The sequence below is a fragment of the Amblyomma mixtum genome, chromosome 7 (assembly GCF_055824585.1).
Source record: "Amblyomma mixtum isolate Tamu chromosome 7, ASM5582458v1, whole genome shotgun sequence".
Lineage (NCBI taxonomy): Eukaryota > Metazoa > Arthropoda > Arachnida > Ixodida > Ixodidae > Amblyomma > Amblyomma mixtum.
Genome location: NC_143018.1, coordinates 65,733,365 through 65,756,843, shown reverse-complemented (window position 1 = coordinate 65,756,843; position 23,479 = coordinate 65,733,365). Strand labels below are relative to the sequence as shown.

The window sequence follows — 23,479 nt, the reverse complement described above, 5'->3', positions numbered from 1 at the left end:
CGATAAACGGAGTGCGTTGTCAGAGAAGACGTACGCACTTCGTTCCGAAACTGACTCACTACGCATTATCTGAGCGCAATAACCTCAGTCACTCTATGGGAAAATAACGATCCGCCTTTTGGACGTCACATGCTCCTTTTCGAGCGGCGGCAAACTCGCACAAACACAAAAGAAAAGCTCCCGCGCCTCTCCGAGCCTTTGACGACACATGTTCAAAATGACACTCAGAGGGCAAACCGCGAATGCACTTACCGACGCGCAATTACTTAAAAACAAATTTGCGAACGCACTCAATGCATTCGATTTGAGCGGCCGCCAGCACTCGCCAGTCTGGTACGGCGCCGCGAACGCGTCCCGCTGTTTTCAAATGCGTTCATGCTGACGTCGCTTTGATCTCCAACGCGACAGTCTCGGCGCACACGCTGTCTCAAATAAGAAAACAAAATCTGCTCGAACTCAAAAGCAAAACCAGGCGCACGACACTCGAGAAAGCGCCCCAGCCCTACCGGATATCCGCTCCACGCGGCGCCGTCGTGACGTCACCGAGCGCTCGTAGCGGCGAACTCTCCGTGCGCAGAGCGAGCGCTTGGTTAGGCCTGGAAAAAAAAGGGAGGCTGTTGAACGGTGCAAAGCCGATGACTCGCTTGTGTTGTTAGCCGCGGGTGCCCGATCTTCGAGACTGGAACTGCCCGAACAGCGTTTCTCCGACCGGCAACGACGACGCCACCACTCCTGGAGATAAGCCAGCCGTCCGTTGTTTCCTCCGAGCCGACGTGATCGCCCGAGCTGAGGCGTTTTCTGTGCCCCTGCGTGTCGGCCATTGTGAAGGGAGCGGGGGGTACACTTTGACGTTATGGCCAAGAAAACCTACGACCTGCTCTTCAAACTGCTCCTCATCGGCGACTCGGGAGTCGGCAAGACGTGCATTCTCTTTAGGTTCTCGGACGACGCATTTCACACCACATTTATCTCCACCATAGGTAAGTCGCTTTTTTTTTCTTTCTATGCCTAGCGTTCTGCCCTCTCTCCGTCTCGTCTTCGGAATCGGACCGGGCGGGGTACCACAAGTTTTTTTCTGTTTGTTGGTTCGTCGTCGCCGGTTGCGGGCGCGTGATAACGATTTCCCCCGGCTACCAGCTCGTTCCTTTCCGATGGCAAACCGGTGAGAGAGACGGCAGCGAGCCGCTCCCGTGAGCGACTGAGATTTCGAGACGACCTTCCGTCAAGGTCCCCTCTCGTACGTAGCTGGTCCGTTCGCTAATCCGCGCCTAACCGCGTTTGTCTGCCGCCTCACAAGTTTAGGAGAACGTCATGCTGTGACGAACTGGAACCGCTGAGGTCCGTCGTTACGCGTTGAAAAATGAATACCTGCCGCCTTATTTCGACGCGACAGTCGTCTCGGAGCCCACACAGAAAAAGTCCGGCGAAGCAAGAACAGAATAGCGGCGACAGTAGCAGTTCCTCAAGAGGCCCTTTTCCTTTTGTCGCGTTAGAACGTGTCATCTTTGTGTTTTGCTAAGTGAGCTGTGTCCGACTACCTACCTGGCGAACCGAATCAGCCAGGCGTTCGACCAGCGCTGGAAAGGACACTTGACGGAGCATTGGCCGAAAAAGAAAAATAAACAGCAAGAGTGCTTTCGTGGCCACTCTGTTAACCTCGGCCACTGCCACTTCTTCTTGTTTATTTGTGCTTCTATTTTTTTTTTCTGCACCGACGCGGGGTTAAAGAACTTTCGAGGAGGGGGGTGGGGCGCCCGCCTACCTGTCTGGCGCTGACGTGTTGCGGCCGCCTGCCTTGACGCGTTGTTTGGTTGCTAGGTAGAGCCACTGGTTTGTTAGGGAACTGCTTCTGTCGTTTTATTTTTTTGTTTTGTTTTTGTTCATGTGCTGCACTTTCGTGGTCGCTTCGGAGAGCGCCTAAAATGCGAGTCGTAGTAAAATGCCATTCATGTGCGGCCAGCCGGCGTGAGCAGCTGTTCAGTAGTCCGGAAACCAGGCGTATAGATTATTACTATTTTACTGCGTTTGGAGTGGAGGGGACGTTTACCAGCGCCAGTCCTGTAGTTTAATGATTCCTTGCATGAAGGGTGTACGTGGACCAGGAAATGTGTCCCAGCTTGTTAAAAACTCAAGCAGGGAGTCGTATGTCTGAGCATTCTAAAGAACAATAACTACTGCTGTTCTCTTACGCTCCTGTAATACCTGGTCATTTAGTTCACTGTCGTAGTTGACCTTGATAAGGCCACTTGATTCTGTGGTACTAAAGTCTTCGACCCAACATGCCTTACTGCCATATTTGTATGCATCGCTTGGTTCAAGCGCTGCGTATCTCCGAGGTGCTTAACATAGCATTGTTTAGAACGGCATACCTTATATTTCAAGATTCAGAATTCTTCCAGCCTTCATTGCCTTATACCTAAGCTGTCGCGTATTGGGAATTTAGAACTTGCTTTCAGTGGAATACTAGCCTGTCGTTTGTGTAAGCAACATACGTGGGTCTCTGTGGCCATGAAACTGCGACATGGAAGGTTTCCACATCTTCTTGTATCTGGGCATACCTGCCCTCTTTAATGGCCACTGTCAGGAGCGAAGCAGGCCTCATGAGTGAACATAGTATGGGCTTTCATTTCTGCGGTTGGCCTATTTGCGAAAAATTCTGTAAAAGCCTTCCATCATACTAGCAAAATTTAGTAAGAAAAATGCTACTGGGAAAGATGCATTCAGAGGTTGTCACTGTAAGCAGTGTGACCTCTGTCATTAACAAGTATAAAATAGTGGCAAAAGCTGAGATCAGCAGTTATTCGAGGGGCTATAGGACCGCATTATACATCATGCACCGAAGGATGTTCTGTTTTTAGTCATGTGGTCTTCTCTTTTGAGCCTCCATAGCTGCATAAATCTCGAGATAAGTCGTGCAGCGTGCTCAGGAATCTGCTGTGGCTTGCAGTGTGCCTTGATGTCAGCTGCAGTCTGTCCCTTGCAAATGCCTTCTTGCTCAAGCTCAATGCAATAGGGAACAAATCAGTAGATTGTTGCTGTTTCGTAAACGCTACAATGTTGAGGTCATTTCTCTGCTCAACTTCTGCACAGTTGTTTGGGATCGTGTAATTTATGTTCCAAGCGGAGTGCAATGTCCATCTGTGACACTCGTTTCAACCGCCTCGGACAGCGTCCTGGGACGTCCAGTCTGAATTGTCGGCGATGTTTGTTTTTTTTCTGATGTTTATTATTTTCATGCCTTTTGTTGCACTTTTAACTTTTAGCTGTGTGTTGCGAAATGCCCCATACGGAGAAATTTAAGCGCTTTTCTATACACAGAGCCAAATTAGAGCTTTCGTTGCTCAAGTGATGGTTATACTTGTGTGTTGGACAGATTTTTACACAAGTTCTAGCGAGCGCTTGAATTCGCTTTACCGCCTGTTGAAATGCACAGGGATCTGCTTATAATTTTCTGCCACCACCAAACGTTATGCTCACCCCGACCCTCACCTTTTTTTGAGAGCCCTTGAAGAGTGGAACGAGACAGCTTTCACCGTACTGGGTGGATAGCAATGCAGGTTCTAAAAGTGGTTGGGGAAGAGCATTTTTATGGCAAAAAGCTACCTTATATGGCTGCTCTGCCTGTGATTTCATTGACCTTCATATGCCTTGGGAGGATACTGAAACAGCATTTAAGTATGGGTGGCAACAGTAAAAAATTGAGTTCATAGAAAACAAAAAAGTCTTGCAGCCTGAAAAAATGGCTCCAAAAGGTAGTGGTATTGAATCTGGTGCCATTTGTTTGTGTAGAAATCTGTCTGAAAAGTGTTGCTCCAATGTGGTCCCCGTGTAATGTCCCTGAATATTTACCACGCTCATTTGTTTTCAACTCTCTCATTTTGTTCAGGGATCGACTTCAAGATCAAAACCATCGAACTGAAGGGCAAGAAAATCAAGCTCCAGATATGGTGAGAATATTTCAGCAGTCATTGTGCCATTCGTGCAAACTTTGCTGGCATTTCTGTCTGTTCTGGCTTTTCTGCGGGAAGATTAGGGCTGCTCATGTGTGTGTTTTGTAGTATTCAGTGCCATTTTGTGGCCATAAAGTAGTTTACGTTGTCTGCGTATTGCTTGCTTGCTTCAGGTGCAGCGTTTGGCATAGTTCAGCAACTACAATGATTGTGTGTCTATAAGAACTGCAGATATCTGTACACTGCTTTATTCTTAGTCTATCCGGAATGGTCGCATTTCGTAGTTTTTAGTGTAAAATTTACTCGTATGAAGTGTCAAATGGAAAGCTGCCAGGAGCCAAGGCTAGTGGTATAAAGAGCTGAAAAAACTTTCGCAAAAACTGTTGGCTGTAGAATTGGCTGATGTATGCATGAAAAAAGGAGCTAGACGTGGGCACACTGGCAGGGCTGCCTTTATTTTAAAACTGGAAAGACATTCTAGCTGTGAGGAGCCATTTTCCAAATTTGCTTTTGCGAGCTCCAGTTCTAGTAGTATAGTACAGTTTACTTTACATCGATTTCACATGCATGATATGTTCTGCATTGTAAGCTGCCTTTTTTTTTTTGTTAGTGCTGTGAAAGTTTTGTTAACAATCTTTGCGAAACCTAGGCTTGGTGTAGTTTTTGGGGAACACTATCCCAGCAGTTTCACACGGCGAATTGTACTTGTCGCGTGATGTTGAGGAATTGCCCGTGCGACATTGTTCGTGCGATACAGCATAATTTCGAATGTCTGAGGGGGGGAGGGGGGGGGTGCAAGGGAGCACTAGTAATGTGAAGGAAGGTGTGATGCGTTGCACACATACCCCCTTAAAGTTAGTGTTCGGTGACTTACACAGAGGGTGATCAGCGCCACTGTCATTTTATGACACTACCAAAAACTCTCCTGCTGACATTACCATGTGCAGGCTTCTGTCGCATTTCCTGGGGGTTTTTTTTAGGGTTTTGTTTGTGTCCTAGTTATTGTTATCAAGAGCTTTAAGGGTGTGTTTTACAAGCCCTATTAGCAACTATTGAAATATGGAATATCAGGCATAGTTCATGTTAGAAATATGAAGTATATATGAAATATTAGGGCTGAAGTCCACGCTTGTGTTGCACAATCCATTTGTGTTGTCTTTCATACTGGTCAGTCAGGACGGTTGTGTTTGTTAGAACCATTAGGACTCAAACCATTTTTGCTGGCTGGTATCGACACTGGGTCCACTACTGTGGGCACCCAACTACTCTGGCTGTGATTGACTAGTTATCGTGGCCTTTAAAAAGATTGGAATGCTATCGATTAAAAATTACATAATCGTTTCTTGTGCTTTCTTCCGTTTTCCTTGACGATGCACAGCCACAAGTTCGCCCAGTGGTTAGTTGACAGGGTAAGCATTAATCTAAAACCAGTATCAGTGGGCACGGTACACCTTTCTGCTTTAAGCTTTTATTGGTGCCCAATTCTGCAGTTTGCAACGAATGAAGTGTCGTCCGTTTAAACCCATGATATCGCTCAGTTTGAAAAAAGGTGCATCTAACAAGCCATCTTGCTGAGACTAGAGGCGGAAAAAAAAAATCCTGTTTTCAGTTGAACCATGGTGGCTAAATCGTATTCACTAGGGTTATTGAAAGTACAGGCGCGGCCTTAAGTAAACGGAACACGCTATAGCGTTCGAAGTGCAATCACGCTTTGTCCATTGGTAATGAAGAAGCGTTGTTTGTCTACAAGAAAGCCCACCAACCTCCTCTACCAGCATGCTCGTACCACTGCTGAAAATTTCAGTTAGGTGACGCGTGAAAAATATTCCAAGACAGTTGCATGCCCCGTTTACTTTTGTCCGCGCCTGTACGTGTTCGTAATTCTGAAAAGCAGAGAAAGGCGCATTGTTCAATGGTTTTTTAAGGAGTGAGGATTTGCAGAAACTGCAGGAAACCTCACTGTAAATCTCCGAACTTGCCTTTATTCTGTGTTGCAATAACCATGCCGAAGTGTTTGATTTGTGGAGCCGTGGAGCCAATCCGATGACCTCTACAGTTGCAATATGGCATCCTTGGTTGGCCATTCATGGCCCATACTATGGCTGTGTCTACTTTAGTCCATGCTGATTGGCTGGAACCCAGAACATGGAAGTGAGTGCAGTGTGAGAAGAGCTGGCCGACCCATCTTTTGTGCTAAATCATAACGGAGCATGCACTTGCCATTGCATCGATAATTGTAGGGATAAAGTGAATGTTACAAAACTTGCGTTATATGTGCTTGCGATTCATGTTAAGGTGTGTTAGAGTTGTAGCGCTCGAGCGCAGGAACAGGCAGCTTGGGCTTGGTATGAAAGTGATGGGAATTCGGGATCTCACGAGCTGGTAATGGTAGTTTCATTTTTTTTCTTTTAGTAAGAGGACACGCTGAGTTTAGGCCATCGCCATTTGAGCGTGTCCATTTAGTGCACGCTTAAGCTTACGAAATACAAGCCCATGAGAGAACGGAGCTGGTGGAGTGGTAGTCAAACCTGTGTACTGAGTGTTTGGTGCTCACTAAAGGAACCCCAGATAGCAACAATTATGCCGGGCCTTACGTGATGATAAACACAGTTCAGGCCATAGTGTTGCGCCGGTGCAATGAAATGCCCCTGTCAAACGCGCAAAATAAAGCGCACTTTCGAAGAGTATCACTTGCTAAAAGTGTACTCTGGCACAGCTAAACGGCGTAACATAAGTGCACTCATGTCGGAGTGCGTTCGCAGAACACACTTTGAGGGCTGAGTGCGTAGCCTCGCCAGCAGCGAGCTCAAAGGCACAATATGTATAGTGCATAAAAAGTACTTACAACTTTATATTTACATGCTATAGCACTGTTTTTAGAAAGAAATTAGGTCATTATAGCTACAGGAGAAGCAAGAAAACGAAGGAGCGAGATTAGATTCAACATCGCTGCCCGTTGCCATCTTGTTTGTTGCCGCAATTCTGGATGGTCTTGGCTGGTCTTGGCTTTTCTTCTATTTCTATTTTTTTTATCGTTAAAAACTGTTGAACCTGGTTTTATTTGCGCTATCATGTTAAGCAATCAATTATTATGAGTCCTTTTTCTTTTCCATCGATGTCTTCAAAAATTCCGTTCATTTTCTGGCGCCAATTTTTTTTACTACGAGTGCACTTTGCCTTCCCGTTTAGCACCGCGTAGCCCAAAGTGTCACTCGTGATGCCGAAGCGCACTTGTGCGCTTGACAGGGGTAAAAGTCGCAAACCGTTGACGCACCGGCATTCCAGGGTTGCGGAGCTGTTAAATTTCCTCCGCATTGTCGGATGTGCCTTTGCCGAGCCGGCCTCGACTGTATGATGCACGCAGGGACACGGCGGGCCAGGAGCGGTTCCACACCATCACCACCTCGTACTACCGGGGTGCGATGGGCATCATGCTGGTGTACGACATCACCAACACCAAGAGCTTCGACAACATCGCCAAGTGGCTGCGGTACATCGACGAGCACGCCAACGAGGACGTCGAAAAGATGATCCTGGGCAACAAGTGCGACATGGAGGACAAGCGGCTCATCTCGCGCGAGCGGGGAGAGGCGGTGCGTCCCGCTTTTTTATTCACCGGCCACTCTTGCCATTCATACGAACGGGTGTTGTATTGTGTGTGCACATTGCATCCAAAGGAAGGGTACAGCAATGCTGGAAATATCGCAAGGACACTTGGCAACTAAAGTGTTGAGCGGCGAAAGCCGAGAACACTACTATGCCGTGACGACTTCCGGTGGATGAGACGTCACACCGGTCCCGTGGCTATATCGATACCCAAATTATACATCTTTCGGGGATCTAAAGTGTTTGTTACACTTAATTGCACATTTTTTCATCTAATCTGACACAAATCGGACGTTTCTCTGACCATTCTGTGACAATATTCACTATGCCATGACGACTTCTGGTGGATGTGGCTATATTGATGTGGCCGGTCTTGTGGCTATATTGAAGAACACGCTGTTTCAACACAGTTTCAACATTTTTGCCTATAATTAAGTAATTAGTCTACAGTCATCAAACTTGGCTTCTAGGTTCATGTTTTCCTCCTCTACTTAAAGGAACCATTCGTTTTCATCTATCTTTTTTAGCTCCCGAGTTAAACGCATGTGACATGCTTTGTTAATGGATGACAGCATTAAAAGCTTTCGCCTTAAAACATGGACAAGGGTTGAACAGTAGGGGCACGCGTTGATGTTTGCAATATAGTTGCGGGATTTTAATGTTTTGCAGAGAGACACATTGATGGTTCGAAAACATGGAAAGGCATTGGGGTCTCATCCCATGCCTTTTTTTTTTTTTTTTCGGTGCCGTTTTTCTTCGCATTTTTCAAAGGAACACTGGAGACCACTCCATCCAACTTCTGTTCTTAGTGAAAATTGATTCTGTTGCTCTTGCTGGCTGTGTTGTTGTTTGTCTGTCAGCGAAAGGTGAATTTATTGCTGAGGAAATGAGATTCAGAATTTTTCTTGCCGCTGACTTCAAAGCAAAAGGTCTGCATTGTCTCTGCTTCTCAGAGTGAACAGCCTAGCCTTTGGGATCTGCGCATAAGAAACTGTCTTAGTATGAGGCCACTTCATGAGAAAAAAAATTGTAATAGCAGATAAAAACACCATGCTGAATACATTGGTCACACATTACTCCATCGTGTCGGTAGCTATTTTGGCGCGATGCTATGTCCTAGGCGCTGTCGTCTCTATACACGAAAGATGCAGGTGGGCGCAACATAGACATGACTTATACCCGTGCCACGCGGCCAGATTTAATGTCATTAAGTGCCTACTGCCTTAAGTTTTAATGGCATCCGTGCGGTGCCACACACTTAAATTTAATGGCATTAGCCTTACTGCCATTCGCGACCTACTGAGTTCACCACAACTCATTCACCCGTGCAATGCGTACTCTCGTTCCCATTTCACACGCAGAAAAGCATGAGTAACAACTTCCTAACCAGTAGCAAATGGTTAATCCGTAACTTTGTCAGATGAAACATCTGTATATGCTGCGTTTTCAATGCGAAGAGCACCATTTTAACCGGTCTTTTTGTCAGGTACTCTTGACTTGTGTGCGAACATGCAAGTTTATGGCTACTCTTTCGACTTGTAGTAAATCAAGAACAGGTGTATTTTATGGAAAATAATTTTTACATTACGTTTGAACAACATTTCCCATATATTGTGCTCATTAGCACTGTTCATATTAAGATGAAACTTTTGACTGCCTTGCAAAGCGTTATCGTCATCGTCACTTTCGATAATGGCATTAAATGTGGACGTGTAGCACCAACTCCGAAAATAATGGCATTAACAAACTTAAGGCCTTAAGCATTTACTGCCATTTCTTTTTTGGCACGGGTATTAGGTTCGTCCCTTTATTGTAAAAGGGGAAGAAGGAATGTCATTTGCAGAGCCCAGTTGCTGACATGCAGCATAGCCAGTTGGGAAGAGCACAGGACTCTGAAGTATGCATTGAAGCTGATCGGCTACCATGTATCTATGCTGTAGTTGAATCTTTCTATGTAGTGTTCTCTATAACATGTTCCTTGGGTTTGGAAATGGCAGTTTCAGTTCAAGGTGCGAAATGGTGATCACGTGGTTTGGATTTCTGCATTATAGTTTTAATTTGGGTTGATAGGCTTGTGTGCTAAGCACACATGGGAGAAAAACACTTGCGATGGGCTTGTGACATTCCATTTTAGAGTTCGTTGGGATATTGAAAGCAGTTGTGCGCTGGTTTCCTTATATCTCAAAAGGTTGCTGTAATTGTTAGCGCCATAATCATGGCATTTGATTCTGCATCTGGACATCCTGCATTTGCTTTGAAAATCGCAATGGTGGGGAAAAACTGCACCCATTGAGTGTGTAGTCCATGGGAAAACGGGTAATTTCAGTGTGGCATGTATAAATTCATTCACTTATCAATTTAAAAATTCTCCGTTAGTAGTGCATGGTAGTGTAGCTAATAGAGCTCTTTTTAATGACTTGAAGAAAAAAAAACAGCGTATGTATTGCTCATGAACAGAAAAAAAAACGTTTCATTGCCAAAATTGGGACTCTCACAAAAATTCAGCAATATTATCGAATAAATATATTGTCAGAAAATAGAACAAAAATCTAGAGTACACATTTTATGCGTTATCATGACTGCTGACTTCTCCAGACTTTCGACAGACCCTACCTATTGTATGAACACGGTCTTATTTCTCCTGAAAATTGTCCTCAACATTGTTTAGAATTGTTTATCCCTCTCCCAAAAAATGCTGCCTGCAGTATAGGTAAGCCATATTTGGTCTAGTCCGATAACTCGGGAAAGAAATGGTTGTCTCTCAAATGAAGCCCTTCCAGTCAATGGCGTGCACTGATTTTCATGACACCCTGGTTTATTCGATGAAGTCGTGGCTGATCCCCTTTCATGTGCCACCCCTTCCAGTGTCACTCCAGCGATTATCCGTGAAGTTGAGGCTGGTCATAATAATGGGTCAATGACGGCTTCGTTCTTGAGTTGAGTCCGACTTTAGCTCGTGCTTGTCGTCGGCCCAACCTGCATAACTTCAGCCACCACACTGGCCGACAAATTTTTCGGACTTTCAACATTCGGACTCATTCATGCTTTTAAGACGAGCCGCCAGCTTTCCTGAGTGGCTAACGCACATTTGTGACTTTTTTTTTGAAGCAGCGAAGTCCAAAAGTTTAGTTTTTCAAAATAAACGGTGTATTTCTGGCGGTGATCCTGCGGTATAGGAGCATCCCTAGTAAATTTTCCTCTTGATTTAGTGTGTTTGTCAACTTTTATGGGCCCCGCCACGGTGGCTCAGTGGTTACGGTGCTCGGCTGCTGACCCAAAAGACGCGGGTTTGATCCCGGCCACGGCGGCCGAATTTCGATGAAGGCGAAATTCTAGAGGCCCGTGTACTGTGCGATGTCAGTGCACATGAAAGAACCCCAGGTGGTCGAAATTTCCGGAGCCCTTCACTACGGCGTCCCTCATAGCCTGAGTCGCTTTGGGACGTTAAACCCCAATAAACCAAACCTAAATAAACCAAATCAACTTTTATGGCGTCTTCGGGCTGTTCACTCAATTTCCTCTTGATGGTCGAGACTCTTTGCAAGAAAGTGAAAGGCAGGCAGGTAGCATTCAGCTCGAAGCGCATGGGGCTGCCCTAAATAGTCGGCGTCCTCATATTGGATGAAAGGAATGGTGCAATGCATGGCTTGCAGTGCAGTCTTCACTGCTAAAGACGAGCGTTGTTGAAACCAGTGAGGTTATACACGGGTACTCTGCAACTCATGGGATCTCTCGCACAAGTTGGAACGCGGAGTGGAGACAGCAGCGATCACGGGTGATGAGTTGTCGGGGCGACCTGGGAATCTTGTGAACAAATTATTTTTGAAGGCTCACTGCAGCTTCTGCCTCGCTCGACACGAAGCTTGTGGGGAAGGAAAAAAAATGGCACCGGAAGCCACTGAGGCAGAACTTGACGCCGAAGAACTTCAGTTGGGGATGAGCTACCACTTCGGAGGATTTTTGTCAAAAAACCTGCTGCGAGAAGTTTTGTGACGTGAACAAAGTCTTGTTCGGCAAAGTCACTCTTCAAATCAGCAAGTTCTACCCCCTGGAAGCAAACACGTAGTGTTGGACATCTGCACCCCTCACCCCGTGAGATTTTTTGAATTTTGGCGTTGGCAGGTATGCGTTACTATGTCGGAAGCGAGCAACTGTCCATAGTCACAAAACTCTTCGTGCTAAACTTTCTGATTGGTACAAAAGAAAAATCAGTTTTCACACAGAGTGCTTTGGGCTACTGTGCAGTGGAGTGCAGAGGTCCACCTTAGATCCTCTTGGAGAAAACTCAATCCACTACACTGCTCGTGGCATTGGAATCATTGAGAATGTTCCGGTACCTTCAGAGAGGCTCGAAAAGCAGTCACCTCGACAGCGGTGAATATGATGGTTACAGACGGGCACTTGCTGATTGTTCAGTCAGGAGGGAGCAGTCACCTCTGTTCGAACTAAAACCAGGCAAATAGTCATTTTTTCACGAAAAGCTGTCACTTGCGTCTACAGAGTCAATTGTCGATGCTGTGGAATCGCGAGAACACTGCCGTTGCATAGCAGGGTTGATGTGAAATGCGTACTTCACCTCAGACACCATGCTCGCCCCGATCATTCCTCATTGACGTGTTTCATACTGCCTCAACGTGGCTGCCAAAAAGACTGAATCCGAAACTGAAGTGCAATTGTTATGTGACATACTGGACAGCGTTGCTTGTCCAGAAGCGGCCCGGACTGTGCAAAATGGGCCATTTCATGCATTCATTCAAATTGAGCGATCTGAATTGCCGCAGTAAGGTAGGAGCTAAGCTTACCTCCACGTCGGAGTTGGTTAGCTTGTTTCTCTTGGCACACGTTGAGGCCAGTGCTGCATTCAGGCAGAGGGGCAGGTCAGGGCTAGCACAGCTGGCGATGTGCCATTTACCGCCATCTCCATCCTCACCCTTCCCTCCCCCCATCAGTTTGCTGCCTCACGAGTGAAGCTTTGCAGCTGGATCGTCATGTCACTGCGTGAACGGATCTGGACAGGAGTAGCTTGTGGATGGTTCTCTGCTGTTCTACTTGTGATTGAGGCTTACTGCACTTTTGTGTAATCATTCTTGCAGTACCCGAAAGACGTAGCTGTTTGTTAGCTGGATCTGGGCCCTCTTTTCTCTGGTTGTACGGGGATTGTAGCCATGTGTTCCGAGTAGAGCAGCATATGCACTATAAAGCATCAGTCAAGTTTTGAAGATTGAATGTTGAGTGTGTCATCAGGGTGGCTGTCTTATTTTTCTGAACCTATTGCCAAAAACTGCCAAGCCGCGCTGGTTTTATACCACAGTTGAGTTCACATACGACTGTCTAATCAAATGCTCCAGAGCGCAGTAGATTAGCTTCATGCGTTGTGAAATGAGATTGCCGTTGGATACCTTTACTGTTCTCTTTTCTCTTGCCATAAGCAGAATGGGTGGACACAGTTGTCAGTTCAGATTAACGGGGCTCTGAAACGGGCTCTCAATAAAGTTTTGGTATGCACACAAAAAAAATACAAATAAATATCCTCCAGCAAGAGGTTTTTTTAATGCATTTTGTGAAAGCTGATCTAACTCTAGCGGGTTGCTTTTGAGGTCTCGTACATGGCATGACTGCTCAGAGGCCTGTGCTCTACTTAATGAAATGTAGCCAACCTCAAACACCCCTTTTCAGGGGCCTTGTGTCAAGTATGTCAGTGTAGTTAGTGTTCTATAACAAAAATGGAGAGTAAGGCTCTCTGCACGTGGATCATCGTCCCTTGCTTGTGGTCCTATATGCGGGCGTTTCTTTTTCTCTCCAGGTTGCGATAGACCACAATATTCGTTTCATGGAGACGAGTGCGAAGACGAACGTCAACATTGAGCGGGCCTTCACAGAGCTTGCTGAAGCCATCTTAAATAAGGTACGCATCGTGGCTGGTCTTTGGCTGCTCATTTATTTATCAGTGTTGGATTCGCTGTTGCAATTTTTCATTCACTTGTGCAGCACCACATTGCGTCCTTTTTTGTGGTACATTGAAGAACATTGCCTGCATTGCTTTCAGCTGAAGGTGGTGGCATCCTTCCATACATGGTAACATGAATGGAATGCTTGTTACTTGAACCATGGAAAGGGTTGCAAGAATCACATAAAGGGCGGCCAAGAGTGTGTTAGGGGCTATCGAACATATGGAGTGTTTTAATTCAATGACAATTGATACAAAGCATGCAAGGAGCAGCTGCGGTAGGTGGAAGGTATTGCTGACTGCTCGAGCAAAGTAAAGTTTTGGCTGTGTGGGCCAGCTCAGATTTCTGGAGCTAACATTTTTCAGGAGCATTCATTTCCCGGAACAACCGAACCGACGTGGATTTGTGGGTGGGTTCACATAATGCCAGCCAGACGTCAGGCCGTCAGAAGCGTTGATATTCTGGAATTGTACCCACATATGAGAGGGGTGTTGTCGTTGCTTGCGCAGTCTGTTTCGCATTATTACGGCAAGTTCTCCTTGTTGATTTGAAGATGTTGAAACAGCATCAGTCAACTAAATGCATGTGAAACTTGCTAACGTGTGGAAATGCATGCAAAACCCAGCAAAACTTCTCGTTCACAGCAATCTCCGAAAGTTGGGCTGAGTTATCTGCCAACTGCATTTTGTTTCAGTGGAGCTTCATGGTGTTATAGGGCGGGTGTATCCTGCAGTTAACTCCCGACGTGCAGTACATTGGGCCAAACCAACCATTGTGCCAACAAAAGAGACTGAACTTTGGGAATGACCATGTCTGCTCCTATGTGCATGTTTATTTGTCTGTATATTTGAGCAATGTGGGTTTGATATAACTGATGGTTTTCAGCTGTTTGTGAAGTGGTTCAGGAAGCATTCATTGAATAATCATTCTGTAGGATGCGTAGCTTTTGTCACAGATGCTGCTGGTGCTTTTTTTTTGAGGGACTTATTTGCTCCCCAAATGGATGTATTTCATTTGACAGTGCCATATCAGCAGTGTAAACAAATTCCCAGGGTTGCCTGGCGATTCTGCAAACCATGCTAGAAACAGGGAAACTGAGCCTGGCTACTTCAGAAGAGATGTGAGCAAAGTACAATACTGTGTTGGAAAGTGTTGCTGCATAACAACCAGTGGAATGCATGTCCTCCACTGCGAGCAGAGAACACTACTGTAGGTAGGCCAGTTCAGTTTGCCGTTAAAAAAACTAGTGCCGCCGCGGTGGCTCAGTGGTTATGGTGCTCGGCGGCCGACCCGAAAGACACGGGTTCAGTCCCGGCCGCGGCGGCTGAATTTTGATGGAGGCGAAATTCTAGAGGCCCGTGTTCTGTGTGATGTCAGTGCACGTTAAAGAACCCCAGGTGGTCGAAGTTTCCCGAGCCCTTCACTACGGCGTCCCTCGTAGCCTTAGCTGCTTCGGGGCGTTAAACCCCCAAAACAAGGGAAACACTGCTTGACGCCTCTTCCACAGTTGAGAGGGGGACAACCCCTAGGCAGGCTGGGTCCATGCAGTCCAGCTTTTCTTTCAAACCAAGTTTCTTCCTAGAGTGTGAGAAAAGCAGCCTGAAATGGGTGCGACTAACGTTCCAACTGTTTGGGTAGCTTGTGTTCAAGTCCAACTTGCTGTTTGTCTTTCTTCCTAGTTAGCTGTGGCTATTTTCAAACACTCTCTCCACAGCTGCATTTTTAAGCCTCTCCGTTGTTTCACAAGGGTTATTTGTTGTGCTGGTCAAAGGAGGGCACTATAAAGAAGCATTGGCAGTGACTACGCAGTCGTGCCACATCACTTCGATCTTTGTGTGACCCTGCAGGGTGGTTTTGTTGGAAAATGTAGGCAGTTGGAGCTTTCCGAAGTGGCAAGCTTGTTGCAAAAGTAATTTGGAGAGCTTAGAATTGAATGGGTTCTCGTAGACCACGTGGCCCCTTTTAGCAGTGTTCATGTAATGACGGGCACTGAGCTTGTGCAGTTCACAGCAAAAGTTTACAAGGGGCACATTGCTGGAAACTAAAAATCGTTTTGGCATCGTCACATGAACCTGAAATTGGAATGCCTGGAGGCATGAGGGAAGAGCAAGAGAAAACTTTGCAGGGACATGCACGCTAGGCACACGTTGGTATCAGAACGAGGCAGCTGAGCCACGAGGAAGTACTACAGGAAATTTCATCCTCAGGAGCAAACACATCCTGTAAACTTCAGTTGCTGACTGCGTATTGGATATATTTGTTTCATGTGCTTTGTGTTCGGTTGCTCACGCATGCTGACTGAACTCTGACCAGGCGGTGCGAAAGCTACTGCAATTACTCTAGTGTTTGCATAACTGTGGGTGTGATGTGGCGCAGGCTGTCATCACTTTGTTTGCTGTAACTGTGATATCATTGCTTTATCTGAGCTAGCTCCACTCATGAACAGCAGGTCCTCTTGTAATGGCAGGCCTTGTCTCATATGTACAACTGTGATGGAAGTTGGCTATCAAAAAGACCTTGTGTAGGCATTTTAATTTGCCTCTTTCTCAGGTTTCACACTGTTGACTGGCCTTGCATATTAGTAGTGTGTGTCCCTGTCTCAGTGCTCGCATGTGGATGCTTGTGTGACTGTCTTTACATTGCAGCATTTTTTTTTTGTTAAACAGTTTGGCATTGTGCTGTCACTGCTCTGGATCGATACCCTCTGTAGTCAGTAGTGTGACCAGAAATGCACTCGTGTCATATTTCACTATTATATTTTCAGGTCTCTTAACTCTCCTTGCACCTTAAGATGGTTTTTCTCTCTACTGATCCTTTTAATAATATAATAGTGTTGGTACAGTGTTTTATTTTCACCTGGTGTTGCAACTTTATGGCTCCGGGTTTCGGGTGCGGAGTATGAGTTGGCCAGTTCGATTCCTGGTTGGGAAAGCTGCATTTCAGTGGGGTTGCAGTGTTCTATCTGAAACACCCATGCAGTGAGACTTGGGCTTCCGTTAATAGGCCCCAGTTGGTCAAAACTCATCTTTACCCATCAGTTGAAATGCCTCCCAATTCAAGCTGTAGCTTTGGCATACAACAGAGTTGATGAAGACAAGTTCTGTCGCGATGCATGCATGACATTGGTGTGTTGTTCCCACGCAAGGTCCGCTAATCTCACATCTCGCACCATATTTCCAAAATGTTATACCCTTCTTTTCCGGAGCATCCGCCTTTTACTTCCACTACTTTTATGTCTGGTGGAAGCACTGCCGGAGTGCGATGGTGGACACTGAAAATGAATGTTCTTCTCTTTTTTTTTTCTGTGCAGCAAATGGCGGGCAAGGACCAGGCTGAGAACCAAGACAGACTTAGGGTGCTTCCTCCTGAAAAGAAAGTGATGAATTGTTGCTAGGGTGAGTAGCATTCCCTCGCTTTTTTGTAGAACAAGCATTCCTTGCTCTCGTTGGGGTGAGTTCTCGTTAGTTTCTATTGCGTGAGTTCTCGTGAGTTTCTATTGCAAGAACTCACAAATGCTCTCTTTGCTGCAGGGTAGCATGTCAGATTAAGGGGGGATGAGGGTCTTGAAAACTATTTTTTTTTTTTGTTAACATATCTTTCTGAAACTTAGCACCTGGGTGTATCATTGAATGCTGATTTCAAATATGCATTTAGATTTCAAATATCTCAGCTGGAAGGAAATATATGGCAAAATAAAATATTCTAATTAGGTCATTTCTTACGGGCCTTTTTAGTAATTTATCAGTTAAATAAACATTTTTAAAGAATAAGCAGACATTTGCAAAGGCCCAAAGCACATCCTAAAGCTAACAGAATGTCTACAAACTAATTTTGTTGATCGTACATAAACAACAAAGTTGGAAAGAAAAAATGATGTGGCAGTAATTAGCCCACACTTCGCCTAATTGCTCATATATCATGTTTAAAGGAAAAAAAGCTTTAGCATGTGCTTTGGGCCTTTGCAAATGTTTACTTATTCTTAAAAAATCATTCTTTAGCTGATAAGTTACTATAAAGGCCCGTAAGAAATTGCCTAATTCGAATGTTATTTTGCGATAAATTTTCTTCCAGGTGAGATATTTGAAATCTAAACGTATATTTGAAATCAGCATTCGATGATACACCAGCGTGCTAAGTTTCAACAAGTTATGTCGAAAAATAAAAAACAAGTTTTCAAGACCCTCGTCCCTCCTTAAGGGGGACACTGGTCTCGGAGACCAAAAAGTGACCAAAAAAATCGATTTTCAAAAAAATGAGATTTGTGGAATCTACAGCTATTATTCTCCAACTGTACCATTTTTTTCCTTCAAGAAATCAACATTTTGACCATAATATTAAATCCAGATCATTGTGTGGGCTGAATTTATGCGGGAGCCGACAATTTAATGGCATGAAAATTTCGGACAATTGGCTGTCTTAGCATGTCGATATCTCAACATCGAGGACAGATAGAGATGCCATACTGTTTGCTAAGGGAAGCTGGAGGCACAATGTGTACAATAATCGAAGCAGGTTTGTTCAAACGCGCTTCAAAAATTTATAATTTCACAAAGTTTATCGATACACTACATGCACACCTTGAACATTGATATTCCAAATGCTGTAAAATTACTAATGAGGGTAAAATGGAAAAATGGTTTTGATTATTGCACTCTTTACTCACCATACTATGTGGCCCTGGATTAAAAATGATTTTTTATTGAGCAGTTTTTTTTTTGCACCGAGGTACTAATGGATGACTAATTAAAATTATCTTGGGCACCAACTAATTTATTAGAAAGGTAATTTCATAGTTGAAATCAGTATAAAAAACTGAGCAAGGTGGTACAGTTTCATTAGGATTGGACTAAAGATACAAAAAATAGGTCTAAGACCAGTGTCCCCCCTTAATAAAGCTGCAGTAAGATGGGCGTTTAACAGGACACTTTATGGTCAAGTAGAGGCATAGTGCGACTGAAAACTTTACAATAGTCACTTGCTAAGAGCAAAGGAAAACACACAATGCCCAATGCTATCGCAGAGCATGTGCAGACAACTGAGCATGAGACAGTGTAGCAGGAAGCATTGGTGGTGACAAAGAAATGCATCAGGACGCCTTCATTGCTAGTCTGTAAGGATTCAGGTAGCTGCCCGCACCCTGAACCAAACATGGCGGGAATCTCGACCAGTCCTATGCCAGACCACTCCTACAAATTCTAAAAGGCTATAAGCTGCCTTTTCCCAGAATGTTTTATTGTGAACAAACAAGGATTGCACACAGAATTCGAAACAACTGTTTTTCTTCTGTGGTCAGTGTCCATTAGAGTTTCTTTTGTTGCAGATTAGCCAAGCATATTGTGTGCGGATTGTAGCAGCTTTAGTTTTTGTTTGGCACACTGCAATGTGGTGTTGCACACTTTGTTTCAGGTTGGTTTAGTTGGTTGGTTGGTTTATGGGGTTTAACGTCCCGAAGCGACTAAGGCTATGAGAGACACCGTAGTGGAGGGCTCCGGAAATTTCGACCACCTGGGGTTCTTTAACGTGCACTGACATCGCACAGTACACGGGCCTCTAGAATTTCTCCTCCAAAGAAATTCAACCGCCGCGGCCGGGATCGAACCCGCGTCTTTCGGGTGTTTCAGTCCTAGCTATCAACAGTGGTGACTGTTAGTACTATATCTCCAACACACGTGGCAATACAGAGGAAAAAAATGTTCGGAAGAAATGTCAAAATCCTGTGATGCCTCATTAATTCAACCCCCATTAATTAGGAAATCATGATGGTTCCAACTGCTAACCTGTTCTCGGTTTGCGTGCATGCAAATCTGTGGTGTCAGGTGGTCGTAAAATCGGAGCTGCTCCCGATAAGGAATCACTGTATGAGCAACATGTTGAGCGATCCAGCTAATATCTCAGGTCATGTGAAATATCACGGCTGAAAGGTGCCCACGTACCTTTATGTCAGGCAGCAGTAGGAATGACTACATTCAGAGGGGCCCGGCACTGAGAAAATTGCTCGACCGCATGGTTTTGGTTTCGCTTTTTCTAGTTTCTTTAAGTGTAGTAGCAGTACAGCTCTCCATATCACTGGCAAGCACTTTCTCTTTACTCCCAGGAGCCTGTATGCATACACAGGCAAAAGCTGCATTTTAAATGCATGTGTGTGCTTTTTTCCCCTCATTTCAGGAATGTTCCATTTGCGGCCGCCATTCTGCACAGAGGGAGGGCCACTATCGCTACGAGCAAGAGAACGAACAGAAGACACGAGACGCGTAACACACACACGTGCGCATCGGCGGGACAACTTGACACAGGGAGACTGGAAACTTGACCTGGATGGCGGCGGAGTGCAGACTTCAAAAGACACACAAAAGAAAAGGCGGGAGAAAAGAAGAAGAAAAAAAAAGATGCGGCGTAGGGGAAGCCCAGCAGGCCCAGTGTTGTCTGCCCACTTCTGCCTGCAAATAGAAGCCAGCTGTACCGTAGCATCTCGGCCCCAAAAGAAGCAACCACGCTTTCGCGCTTGCACTGCTGTGGAAAGCTGAACCTGGCTCTCTTCTCTCTTGACGCCACGAGCGCGGCGGCAGTGATCTCTTGGCTCTCTCCCGACCTCCTCCTCGCATCTATGCCCTGTCGGGCCTCTTCAGGCCATGTTGTGATAGTGGATGATGATGATGATGTGACTGGAAATGCGTGTGCACAGTTTTTACACACAAGCTGCTTTGTTTTTCCTGGCCCCCCTTTCCTCGCTTTTTTGCTTTATTTGTTGTTTCTTCTATTTGTTGTTCCCTTTTCTCCCCCCTTTTTTTCTTGCTTCTTTTCCCGAGAAACTGAGCTTACAGAGATGGAGCGGAGATGGTCACTGTGCTACTGCTACTTCCATACCCTGGTGTTTTGTCACGCGAGGCCACCCTGTGAAAGTGTTGCACGCCGCGGAGTTTTTTTCAACGGCGCATGTCGCCTGTTCTGAGAAATGCACTTCGGCCAGTGCAACAATCTTGGAAGAAGGCCAGTGCAACAATCTTGGAAGAAGGTCAGTGCAACAATCTCTGAGGAACGAGGTTCGGCTGTCGTTGACTGTGCTCCTCCGGTGTGACAGCGACGGCACGAAGCCAGGATCCACAGCGAGTGGTGCGAGAGGTGCTGGAGAGCAGCGACGGCTTCTGGGAGGCTTTGCGTCACGTGAACGGGAAGTGGTCTGGCGACTTGACAGAAACCGTCAAGGTCACTACGGCACGCCACTCAGTCAAGGACAGGAGCACCCCTTCCTGCAGTTGCTACCTGCTGCACTTTTCAGTTTCATGTCCTTCCCTCTCTCAGTCAGAGCAGTCTCCTGTTTTTAGAACCTTTAAAGTGATCTCTTTCCCAGTCAGGTTGTCCTGCCTATATCGTCGAGAAAGAGAGAGAACTGTTTCACATACCCCCCCCCCCCCCTCTTGTTTGTGAGTTTTTTTTAATTTGCAGCAGAAGAGTGCGCACGGTTCAGAACTCTTTCTTTCTCACAAAACGCTTCTTACACAAATATTTCGAAAATGAGAGCCGCGTCAGCCTGACCGACGCAGCAGCGTAGGAGGAGTGTGGTTGACGACGACGTGTGCGGGACTTGGAACCCACGACCGTGTGAAGACTGTGTAGTGAACTCATTTTGTGTCCCGCCTGTTTTCGCGTCACTTCCCCCAAGCCTTTTCTCATTGCCTAGCTTGCTATATAAACCTTGTGGTCTCGCTTTGGTTTTTTTATTATTGTCAAGCACCAGTAGCGCTTGCACAATGCAAAGCTGGTTTCTCCCGTTTCGTTTTTCTATTCCTTTCCCCCACGGCTGTTCCCTGTGCTTGCGAGTTGTGTTCTTGGTGTTATTTTGCCGCTGGAGTCTTGTTTCTTTTGCATCGATTTTTCATACAAACCTGCTGCCAACGTGTCGCATATTGCCTTCTTTGTTGAAGAGTGACTTCCCCGTAAGGCAACCCTTCTTTTTACTGTACAATAAGCGTTCCTTTTTGTTGAATAAATTGCAGTTCTTCTAGAAAGGGCAATGCTCGCACTGAACTGAGCATTGCTGGCTTGAGCGAAGGAAGCGATGGGTGAGTAGTCGATAGTGACCATGACTGGTTGCCCGTCGAAAACATGTTGGTTTGAAGTAATTTAGATGGCAGAGTGTGGGGTTTTTTTTCTGACCCAGGGAACAAGTCTCATTGCTCCTAATGGCGGGCAGTTAAATTTTAAAACGGAGTTCACTGTTAAAGGGACTCTGAAACACCTTCTCAGGAGAGTGTACACCTGCTCAATCACTATGTTCACTCGTAGGAAAATGAGCGAAGTTATACACTCCCTCCTTTCCCGCCGTCGCATGCTCCTGCGTAATTCTGTTAGGAGATTGCTATTGGTTTGATTCTTTTACGCGTTGCACAGCAACCATGGCCGTGGTCCGTCGGCAGTGTCGCTCCAGCGGGTCTGGAAGCCCCCCCCCCCCCCCCCCCCTCTCTTTACCGGGGAATTCCCGCTCGTCAGCGGAGGAGCTACCTTTCTGAAAAAAAGTGGCGAGAGAAGAGGGAAAGGCGCGAAAATGCTGAAGTTCAAATTTCTTACAAATATTCATGAAGCGGCGTTATTTAACTTCCCAGGGATGCCGCACCTTTATTGTGAGCCCCCATTCAGAACTATGTAGAAGAGCGGGCTAGGAAGTCCACTAATGAGTTCTTTCGCGCTTCGGGTCATGAAGCTATATGGAAGCCCCTCGAAGCTTGAGGGGTTTTGCAAGTTGTTATCGCACTCCACCAACGGGGGCGCTCTGAATAGTTTTCGCCACGATCCTGTAGGCACGTGCTGGTTCGTTTGCAACAGTCTTAAGCACATTACCCTGGCATACAGTAGCTGATAAAGCAGCGAACGACGGCAGCTTTACGACGCTTGCTGATGTGACATGCGCAGGTATGGAAAGGCCGTACTGAGATCCTGAAAATTCGTAAGGAACAGTGGCCTGACGGCGACTTTTCTTAACTCATTAACAGGTAGTCGCCGCGTTCATGCTCTGGCCTGGGAACGTCCGGGCCTCGGAAGATCGGACATCCAAACGTACGCAAGAAACCTCTCAGGTTTCCTCCTAACAGTCGCTCGTTGAAAGAACAGCCGCCTTACCCTCCTATCACCTCACTGTACACTAGATTCATAATACAGTGCGGTCTGGCGGCAACTAGACAAACTACATCTCATTATAATGACAAGATTGCGCTCTCTGCCATCCGACCGTTCAAGACGTGTGTGTGGACCAGAGCATTGAAAACGTAGCCGTAGTAAAGCGTTCACTGCATTTACGTTTTGTTTCGCGAGTAGAATGCGCACGCAAGTGTGTTGGAAGCAACAAACACGCACGTGCAACATCCCTCCGCCTCCAGAAGCAGATGTTTATTCTGACATCAAGACAAAGATCTGGTTCCACTACTTCCATGCTCCGATTTTAGTATTTCATATATTGCAACCACTGCCATAAACTTGATGACCATAAACTGAGCATAAACTCGTGTTCCTAACGAGCGAAGATTAGCTACTTGTGATTTTCGAGCTCACAGAAGTCCAATGTATTCATCAAAAAAAAAAAAACTATAGAAATTGCGTTCTCAAATAGCGCCGGAAAAAATGTCCTCCATGATGATGATCCTTTATTGAACTTAAAATTTCGGGTCCGTTGGATCTTGTTGCAGCTGCTACTGAACTTTCAGGCATTTCAGGTCTAAGCTTGACGTAACGTTGAGCTGGGCAGCATTAATTTCATCCCACCGCTCAGTCCAACGTTGGCTCAGTCTTCAGTTTCATCCTTTCCATTTCAATTTTCGCCTTCTCCTGCACGGCTCCATGTTCTCCTGGGTTGATTGCGTGAACTCTGTTCGAGCTTGAGTACGTGTTGGTATTCTCTTCCACTAGCTTCTACGGCGTCCCTCATGGCCTGAGTAGCTTTGGGACGTTAAACCCCATGAACCCAATCTTCCACTAACTTTTCGA

At 45.8% G+C, this 23,479-nt stretch overlaps 1 protein-coding gene across 1 annotated transcript; it reads left to right on the top strand.

Annotated features, from left to right (window-relative positions):
- The first annotated feature begins 524 nt into the window (after positions 1–524).
- On the top strand, positions 525–21,516 carry Rab10 (RAS oncogene family member Rab10). Its single transcript, XM_089552844.1, has 6 exons — positions 525–980; positions 3,887–3,947; positions 7,315–7,543; positions 13,360–13,461; positions 16,815–16,899; positions 19,670–21,516. Exons 1-5 carry the CDS (start codon positions 854–856, stop codon positions 16,896–16,898), a joined length of 603 nt encoding a protein of 200 aa, XP_089408970.1. The 5' UTR covers positions 525–853; the 3' UTR covers position 16,899; positions 19,670–21,516.
- The last annotated feature ends 1,963 nt before the right edge of the window (positions 21,517–23,479 follow it).